The 10,299-nt window shown below is 49.5% G+C and overlaps 1 protein-coding gene across 7 annotated transcripts in view; it reads right to left on the bottom strand.

The window, feature by feature from the left end:
- The window catches only part of RPS6KA2 (ribosomal protein S6 kinase A2), a 457,145-nt gene that overhangs the window by 70,962 nt on the left and 375,884 nt on the right, over positions 1–10,299 (bottom strand). For all 7 annotated transcript variants that reach the window (XM_017508303.2, XM_017508305.2, XM_037731262.1 and 4 more), the window contains 2 exons: positions 8,563–8,633; positions 6,749–6,837 (listed from right to left, as the gene is read on the bottom strand). In XM_017508303.2, coding sequence (XP_017363792.1) covers positions 6,749–6,837; positions 8,563–8,633 — 160 coding nt within the window. The remainder of the gene's footprint in view (positions 1–6,748; positions 6,838–8,562; positions 8,634–10,299) is intronic.

Genomic DNA, 10,299 nt, shown 5'->3' with positions numbered 1-10,299 from the left:
AGTTCTCTGATGAGATGGAGACTGTGTGTACGTCTCTTTGATAGATCTTAACGTATGTGTGGCAGCATGGAGGCTCTGTTCAGTTCTCTGATGAGATGGAGACTGTGTGTACGTCACTTTGATAGATCTTAATGTATGCACAGCAGCATGGAGGCTCTGTTCAGTTCTCTGATGAGATGGATGCTGTGTGTACGTCTCTGATAGATCTTAACGTATGCGCAGCAGCATGGAGGCTCTGTTCAGTTCTCTGATGAGATGGACGCTGTGTGTACGTCTCTTTGATAGATCTTAACGTATGCACAGCAGCATGGAGGCTCTGTTCAGTTCTCTGATGAGATGGACGCTGTGTGTACGTCTCTTTGATAGATCTTAACATATGCACAGCAGCATGGAGGCTCTGTTCAGTTCTCTGATGAGATGGACGCTGTGTGTATGTCTTTGTTTTGTGCAGGCACACACAAGTACACAAGAAGTCTTGGTTCCTTCTCATTTTCCTTGGGTTGTCACTGGTTTCTGGCAGGAAATTCTGCCTTAGCTATTGGCGTCCAAGAGCCAAATCTGCTCGAACCAGATAAAAGGATGAATCTTGGAATCTGGGCCCTCAGCGATTTTGTAGAGATGCTGCCGTTTCCTTTCAAATGCCACTGCCCTCACTGGGGGAGGGAGGGGGTAGACATGCGACACTGTCCCAGGAAATTCTGTGAATAACACCGTGTCTGGGACAGGTGGCGGTATCTGTGCTCGCCCTGGAACTGGTGGATGAAATAATTTTCAAAAGAGTTTGTGTTTTTGTCTTAGAGACGAGAGCCAGGAGCAGCCACAGGGAGCTACCCAGTTAATGCCTGCAGGCCTTGCTTACTCTGGCTGCAATCACGGAGGCTTCAGGCAAGGATGAGGAAGCAGGAGGAGTGTGCCCCTCTCGGGCTGGCTCCACAGGGTTAGCCACTGGAGGGAAAGCCCACCGAAATTAGAAATATGGAAAGGTTTCATGAGCTTCCCCAGTTTCAACAAGTGAGATTTGTGTGTTTGGTGGCACGGAAACGTGGGAAGATGAGGGGAGGAAGGAGGAGAGAGGAAGAAAGTCATCACGCCCTACTTCAGATTCCCGAAAAACCCAGAGTGCTTCGCAGCCATGCTCACGCGCCCCCACCATGAAGCAAATTTGGGGGTCATTTAAAATTAGTTGCCTCCCAAAAGGGACTACTGGAAACAAAGGTGGCCATGCAGCCTTGACCTTCAACAAGGAGTCTCAGTACTTTCCCAATTGCCTCAAAAGCAGGCATTCCCGAAAACCCAAGTAACAAAATGCCCCAAACCTCACAGCCTGATGACTGTGGGGAGCAGAGGAGGGTTCTGACGGGGCCACTTTTACAGGACACGCTCGTGCCTCACCAGGTAAGAGATGACCTGGGAGGCCTACAGGTGTAGAAGGAACCGCAGGGACCATCCACCCCACCTTCATTTCCCAGAGAAAAGGAGGATGGGGTCCACGACTCCGCAGCTGCCCACAGCCCGGCTGGGTCTGGGATGCAGAATCCAGACAGCGCCCATGCCACTGTGGGCCGCAGACCAGAAGCTCACAGAGCTGGGGCCGTGGTCACCCGTGGTCCTGCTCTCCCACGTCCTGCTGCCAGGCCAAGGCCACAGAATCCACCGCTTTGAGCAGCAGGACAGCCCTCCAACACCTAGGGAAAGAAAAAACTGGCCCTGACTTCTTACAGAATTGGGAAGTATTAAGAAAGACTAATTTTTAATCCTGAAGACCCAAAATGTCAGGCTAATGAAGCATTAGATGAACAGGGTCTTTTTTCCTCTTTAAGATTAAGGGTAAATCACATCCTCACTAAATAAAGGAAGCTCCTACGTGGTCTTCCTGGAAGTCCACAGAGAAGGAACGCATTTGTGCTCCCATGTCCAGGAAGGGAGGACCAAGACCTCTGTGACAGCCACACTGCTCTCTGCCCCTGGCTGGGCAGGTGCTGACTAGAGCCAACTCCTGCACACACAGGGTCACGGGACAAGCCCTTGCACCTCCGAACAAGCCTTGCTCAAACAGAAAATGATGAACACAATTTTACAGCCTTGTCATAAAGATGGGAGGAGAGGACAGGTGTGCGTGTTTGGCAGGTGTGGCGCACTAGGCCAATGCAGGATTGTGGAAGTCACTAGCGGAAAAACACTCTGTGAACAAGACTCCTGGGTGAGCGCACAGAAACGGCAGTGACGTTCATGTCCACAGACAGAGCGCCTGCACCCGAGCAGCCGCCGCGGCGACCAAGGCATGACCCACCCGCAAACCCATGCTCTCTTTCTGTTTTACCGCTTGACAAGGGAAGTGGATAGAAACGAAGCAGGAGCAGCAAGAGTCAGGCTCAACTAAACTCCAGTCAATTCAATGCGACGGGCTTTTCAGAGCACCTTAAGGAACCACTGTAATTCCTTCAATTCACTTTGGTCCATGCATATTCACTGGAGGCTCTGTGTGGTCTGGGAACTGGACACAAAGATGAGCCAGACACAACCTCTGCCCTCCTGGATCTCATCACTCAGTGAATACCTGTGGCTGGCCCAGCTGCCTGGCCAGTAAAGCTGCCCCTCCAGCCCCCATTTCCTTCCTCCACAGACGCATGTTCTCCTGCCTTCCTTACAGTGCCACGTGTCACCAATGCCATGCAACGGGGTTCTAGCCAGTGAGAAGCATAGAGAAGTCCCAGGGGCTTCCAGAAAAGCTTTGCTTTCATGATGAAAGGGACAGAGGCAGCTGGCCCCATCCAGTTCCTTTTTCTTTCTCCTGCAGTGAGGACGTGATGCTGGGAGCTGTTGCAGCCGCGTTGTCATCACAAGGCACCGAGTATAAGGACGAGAAGTGGGTGCACTGAGGATGGGAAACAAAGCCACAGGAGGAGCTGGGCTCCTGACAGCAGCAGCTCAGCTGCCCACGTCTGCAACTCATCCACCACCACGTGGCGTGTTAATAAGAGAAAATGAAAATGCAATTTGGAAAACTAAATTAATTGAATAAAAAATTTAAAATTATTTAAGGGTTCTATTCCTTGCAGCTAAAAGCAATTCCTATGGATACACCTCTTTTCATAAGTGAATTCTGTAACTTTCTGGTCTGAACTGCTTTAAGTACCATCATAGGATCCAAGTCAGACAATGACTGTCTTAGCCCAGTGCCAAGGCACCTTCTCATCCTCACCAACAGCACCATGCTGGGAGAACCCTGAGGCTCGGAGAACGACCTTTTCTCCTGGTTCATTAGAAATCCACCCAGGCAGGGCAATATCTGAGCCATCCACCCATCCTCTCCCACCACCCACGGGGCCTCCCAGGGCTGTGTGGCGGAGGCCATGCTTATACCCAGCAGCACAGGGAACGCTGGAGGAGAGCCACAGACACAATAAAGGCGCAGCCCAGGGTCACGGAAAAGAAGAGCTCTGGAGCAGCCGTTGAAAAGGCTGAAGACATGAGAGTAGCCTTCAGTGTTGAGAGATGAGTGGAAATGGCATGCAAAATGTTTCTGTGCATTTTGTAGAAGTTTACAGCATGGCAAACTCAATTCTAAGGCAGGCGTACTCTTAAGTGGCTTGAGATCTGCTGTGCCGGGCAGTAAGCCCCTGACAGCTAGCCCCTGATCCCCTCCATCTAGGAAGGGTTACTTCCGCATTGCTGTTAGTGCTGACAGAGACTGCAATGACAGGGACTCAATTTAATTCACCACCTGGAAGACTCAGAACAGAACCGGGCAATCATGACCTTTGACACGGCATTTGGACAACCTAGGGCGCCGCGATGCCTTGGCTTAGCTGAGGGACACACTTCTCAGCTTGCCCCTGTCTCCAAATCCACCCTCATGGTTATGAGACACCACCTCCCCCATCTCCCCACACACACAGTGACGAGCGAGGGGTGTCTGCAAACAAAAGGCCAGACCACAACCGGATTTAGGAAAACTGCAGTGAAAGGGCAACTTCAGGACATAGGGTGGGGCACAGGCCTTTCCCGCCTGGCCCAGCCCAGGCTGTCCCTTTGTCCCCACCATTGGGGACCCCACCCTCAGAGGGTGAGATCTTGCCCACGACAGGCCTCGTGTGGATATGGGACTCCGGCCACTGAGGGTGAGCGCTGAGCCCTTGCTGCGTTTCCTGAGCCGAGTCACTGTAATCAGGGGGTGTGCACCAGGACCAGCGAGTGAAGGGCCGAGGGGCAGGCAGATTTGGGAGCCGCACGTCTCTTGGAAATGTGGCTGTGACCCTGCCTGACGACGATCGTCACCGCTGATGAAAAGGAGTCCTGAGGATTCTTGGTTTGAGGAGTCCCAGTAGCAACAAAGTGGCAAAAATTGTTCGGTCAGCAGATTCTTCCAAGCCACGAAGCCTACACACACCTGTGAGAACATACATACATGCAGACACATGCACACACACACATGCATGCACACGCGCACACATTGCCCCTGTGTGTTCTGCAGCAGGGCCCTCTGTCTGACCAGGCGTCCTCTCTGGTCCTGAGCCTCTCCATCCTGGGCCTCCCATCTCATAATCGCCCCCAACCAGCATCTTGGTGACTTGGGGCTGCTCGGCTGGGGACTTTGGCTTTGTCTGTGGCACTGCTGGCGAATGCCCCTCCAAGGAAGCTGCCTCTGTCTGGGTGATGGTCCCCCAGCCTCTCAGACCCTCGAATGGGGACAGCCCTTAAAACGTGTGAAGTGACCTGCTGGCGAGTTTTTATCCAATGCACTGGACATGGTCCTCTCCACAGACACCAGCGTGGGGCTGGTGTAGGGACTGGGTCCATCAGTGTCTCTACGTGCCCTGGCATGGATGCACTGTGGCGTGGGTGGTACAGACGCCACTGCAGCGTGAGTCTACACTCTCCAGCCACGTGGGCTGCAATCCAGTCTAGACTCTGGCTCTTCCATGTCACTACCAGCAGTGCGGAAATTCCCAACAGGGGGCTTTCCCAACGTCAGGAGATGTTTGATCCTCACGGGGTGGCGGTGTGGATGCTGGTAAACAGCCCCAGTGCACAGATTAGCTCCCAAACCAAGAATTAACCCGCCCAAAATGTGCACAGCCATGGCTGAGACACAGTCCTCCAGCCCCAGGCCGTGGTGTGGACATTTCATAATTGATTCAATGATTTCCTTATTGATTGAGGCTTGCTTCGTCTTCAGGTCTTTGTTAAACAGGAAGACCTTTGGCAAACACTGTTTATTCGTATCCCTTTTACGCGGGTATGGCTATTTCCGTTGGAGAGATTTCTGGCAGTAAAACTTCTGGGCAAAAGGGTACATACAGTTAGCATTTTGATGGTTTGACCAAGGTGCTGAAATGTTGCAGGGATTTACTCTCTTGACACACACCCACGTGCCCTAGGCTTTCTGGATTGGCCTGCAGTGACGGGTGGACACTGCAGGCAGAACGTGGCAGAACACCCTGTGATGTCACCCGCACCATGGCAGCTCACTGTGTCACCTGCTCTCCTGGTAGCCACGCACAGCAAGCACAAGTTCCCAGTGACAAGGAGGAATTGCTTTACTGCGCTGTGTGAAAGAATAGAAACAGGCTGAATGGACAAAGGTGTTGATGATAGGTGATCACTGGAAAGTACGTAAAGTGGAATTGAACGTATCTGCTGGCATGGAGGAGAACTGCCTCGTAACGACAACTATAGGGCGTTCTGACATAAAGTAAAGAATTCCTAGGAAGATGAGTCTGCAGGAAGCAATAGTGATTTATGTGATAAAGATCTGGGTAGAAGTTGGACGTAAATGTGTTCAGTTAGGTGAATACAACTGTAACAGTTCATAACAAGATGAAATTCATGGGAATTAGTATGCAGTACTTTAAATACATTGACATTGATTTTTAAAAAATCACCTTAACTCCTTTCTTCTAAGATCACAAAGTTACAAATCAATGGTCTCATACTGTGAAAACATTACTGTGGAGTAGGAAAGTACTTTTGATTAGCTTCACTTTTAGTCACTGAAGGATTGCAAATGAATGCAAAAGTTCCCTGCAGTGGAAGCTAATGGGGGGAAGAAGTAAATGGGTCCGTCTTTCTTTGGGGTTGAGGCATGCAGGAGAAGATCTAGTGTTTTTTCCAAAATGAAAATTTCCGGATTTAACTTTTGCCTTCCCCTCTGATATGTCTTCCACCTATGGGGTTAGAGTTAGAAAACATAACTGAATGTGTTCCTTTCATTTTCCTGTAATGAAATAACCTGAAATCCCTGCTCCTCGTGCCTTCTGACTCTGAGACAACATGGTCACCGCCATGCCCTAAGACCTGCCCAGCCCACAGAGTAACCCTCAATATATTGTCACATACACACATAGAAAATCAATCAGTAGCTTATATTAAAATGAGTCCAGATTTTCATAGATGCGGAAGTTTCTTAATTGAAGGAGGATTAAATTAGAAGCAGCTTTTCAATGTTTCTGTCCTTAGCTTATAAACTCTTAATTGACTTTCAAACGACAAATTGGTAGAAGAACACTACCATTTTGTGTAAAACCAGTGGCTTTTAGAGAAGAGCTTCTGGTACTTTGGCAGTGACTATGTGAAGGGCCCTGGAGCACAGATGGCATGTGACATATTTCAACCTCTAGGTGAGGTCTGATTTCGGTGACCTCGGTCAGCATTGGGCCGGAGCAGAGGGTAGCCCTCCACGTCACCACCATGGCTCGTGGGGCAGCGCCCTGCGTGTCCCCGTGGTGGGGTTCCCAGGGACTCTTACCCAGCCGGTTGCAGGGGTTCCGTTTGAAGAGAGCTCGCAGCAAACTCTGGGCCTCCCCACTGAGGAACTGCGGCATCCCCAGCTTGGCTCTGAAAAACAGAATCCTATTTTAGGATCTATTTTAGGAGAACAAGGACAAGCTATAAGGAGGGCCTCAGTCAGCATCCGGAGACCTCAACCGCCGTCACCCGGAGGAGCTGTGCTCCAACATGTTGGCCTTTGGGGCCTTTTATGCTTTAAAAGTTACTGAGGACACCAAAGAGCTTTTGTTTATATGGACTACAGCTGTGATATTTATCACAGTAGCAAGTAAAGGTGAGAAATCTGTATAATTTCTATTTGCTAATTCATTTTAATACATATTTTTATTAGTAATAAGTGTATTATTTAATAATAAAATCATTTAAAATAACAATAACAATCCCATTAACATAACATTGTTAATGGAAATTATCTATGTTTTCCCAAACAAGCATATCAAACAGCCTTTAGTGCACTGTTGGGCATTTTGGTGGGTCTCTCCCTGGCTCCATAGGAGACAGCTGGGCTCTCGCCTGGCCTGTGCTCAGGCTGTTGCGGTGTTACAAGGAAACCCTGTGAGGGCAGGACCTGCAAGTCCGGGAGGGGGTCAGGGTCCCCAGAGCATACTGAGAACCCCAGGCACACAGCGTGGTGCCTCCCTTCAGAAATTCTCCATCCCTCCCAAGTGGAAGGCCATGAGGCCATGCCTGTGACTTGCGGTTGAGGATTATTGCAGCTTTAGAAAAAGTAAAGAACGTTTTCTCCCTTAAAATTCAAACAAACAGGGAGAATCACTGCAAAGGTCCTTAGGTGCAGCCATCGGTGTCTGCCGCAACTCGAGGTCCCTTGATGGAGGAGAAGGCTGATTAAATAAAGTCACTCCCCACCTTTACAAAAGGGTCCTCACGATGGGGCTTCCTTCACTCCCTCTCTCCTTCCATCTACACAAGAACTGAGCTTACAAAAGCCAAGCTTGTGTGTTTTAGGTGATTCTCAATTTTATAAAAGTTACGTGTCCATTTGCAAGCAAGTTGGCCAGAGCAGCTTATGAGGACAAAGAGCTTTATGACTCTCCACCTAGTGGCCTCACTTTGGAAGGAACCGATTAGGGGCTCCCAGGCTTTGTTTCCCGCCCCCCTTCTATCTGCTCTGGGCCAGTGATGGTCGGTGGTGTCTGCTCACATTTAGGATGCTGTGGAAGGTGGCACAGGGCTCAGACTTCTTCCTACGGCCCAAGAGCATAACCTTGGCTTGGTAAATGATTCTTCATGAGAATTAAGCAGAAAATGGTTTGTATCCAGTCACAGGGGCAAAATGACACTGAGACCTGCCAAGGTCAACCAGGAGGGCTCTATGAATGGGGTCAGCAGGTGGAGGGAAGGGAGAGCCCTGCTCCTGTGATCTCTCTGGACAAGGCCCTGTAGGCCTCGTGTCTCTTTGCGTCTATACTTCTGGGAGGTCTTCAGTCACCACGTTTGAAAACCAGCCACTCAGTACACATTCTAAGTGACTTTCTGATAGGAAACTTGATCTATAGTAGAAGTGTTCATTCAGAACCACGGAGCAGGATAAGCCAAACCAGCAACTGCTCCCTTGACCCCCGTCATCAGAATGCCCAGCACCCTAGCACCACTGCTACTGGTGGAAGAGTGCTACCATTTTGGAAAACCGCTGAACAATACTTTGGCACTGTAAGCCTAGCAATGTAATGAGAATGCCACAGGTTCAGAGGCGGCAGCTCTTGATACCGGAAGGTGCTCGCAGGTCTCTGGGGTGGCTCCCACGCTACTCACTTGAGGATGAGGGCCATGGTCTCCTTCCTGTCCTTTCCCTGGAATGGCAGGGACCCCGTGAGCATCTCGAACTGCAGAGCAACAGAGAGCACAGAGAGTTCATTCATCCAGACGGACCCGGCTTAACAGCAGAGCACCCCAGCAGGGCAGCCTGCAACTCACATCCATTTCCTCATTCAAAATCCCCATCTGTCAAGTGTAGACACTGGTCGACATGCTTGGGGTACAGCAGTGACTAAAACTGCCTTGCAGGGCTTGCATTTCAGCGGGTGAAGTGGATGAAAGACAGATGTGGTAGGTAATCACGCTCTGTGGCAGGCCAGCGGGAGCCAAGTACGACACAGAAGAGGCCAAGTGGGGTTGGGCAGTTTGGGCGAACATATCTTACATGCGGTTTAGGACCCTGTCCTGCCCTGGCAGGTGTCGTGGCAGGGATGAGCGAGGAGGAGGAGGAGAACGCTCATGTGAATACCTGTGCATGCCAGGGAGGGCGGAGGCCAGAGTGCTTCTAGCACGAGATAGGCCTGACCACGGCCATTAGCCTCTGATGAGGGCAGTATGGCACCAGCAACCTCTCAGACACAGCTGCCGCACCGTATGTCCTTATTTTGTTATGACTGGGCGCCTGCCAGGACAGAGCGTGAGATAACAACAGGACGGAGGGCAGCCTTTTCTGAGCGGGGTTTCCTTCTTGCACCAACTCCCCTGGCACATGCAGGGTGATTACACGCAATCTGGAAGCAGTGGCCTGGAATGGTCTCATGAGAGCAAGGTGCACAGCTGACTGCTTCGCAGGAAAGAAACTAGGGCAGCAGCAGCAGCCAATCTTTTCATAAAAATAAGATCCTGAGTCTAAGTGAAATGTGCCCAAGGATCAATCCTCCTCCACGTCTTTCAAGTCAGTTTAAATGACAAGGAAGCAGGTGTTTACATGGTCTTTCTGAACTCTCCCTCGTCTTTATTTTTACTGTGTCTGTCTCTGCCCTTTTAGAATCCATCCTCCAGCATTCTTCCTTTGCAGTCTGAAAATCTTGATAGATACACAAAGTAGAAAGACCAAAAATACACGCAGAATTCCGTTACCCAAAGACACCCGAAACTTACATTTGTTAGTTCCTCATAGTACTTTTTTCAAGCTGTTTGTTTTAAAAACATAAATAAGGTTTTGTACACTAACTTTTCACAGAATAACATAAAGCTTTCAATGCTTATTATGAAATCTGTGTAATATCACTTAAAAATATGTGGATATGCCAGCACGTTAATAGTGTATCTCTTGCTGTACACTTAGGGCATTCCCAATTATCTGCTATTGTACGTAACATTGAAATGTGCACAGATGTTTTCCCAAGATTTGGATTTATTCTAATGACAGGCTGCTAGGAGTGAAATTATAACCTTAAAGAAATGAATGCATTTAAGGTTTTATTATTACCAGTCTGCTTTCCGAAAACAACATTTTAAAAGAAATGGAAACTCTTCTGCCAGTTCTGATGTTTGAAGCCTGGTCTTTCACATTCAAATTTGCTATCCATCCTGTGGACAGAATAAGTGAGGGACTTCAGAGCAGACAGGCTCAGGCAATCAATAAATATAAAAGTGATACAGAGCGAGCGGAAGGGGGTCCAGAGAGAGCTGAAAAAGAGACAAGTGTGATTAAACTGGAGAGGCCGGAATGCTCTGACTGGCAGACGAGCTGATCGCCTGCTGAAACAGGATGAACGCTTATAAGCTGAT

Source organism: Cebus imitator, unplaced genomic scaffold (assembly GCF_001604975.1).
Source record: "Cebus imitator isolate Cc_AM_T3 unplaced genomic scaffold, Cebus_imitator-1.0 Scaffold389, whole genome shotgun sequence".
Lineage (NCBI taxonomy): Eukaryota > Metazoa > Chordata > Mammalia > Primates > Cebidae > Cebus > Cebus imitator.
Note: the sequence above shows the minus strand (reverse complement) of the source record. Positions and strands in the feature narration are given on the sequence as shown.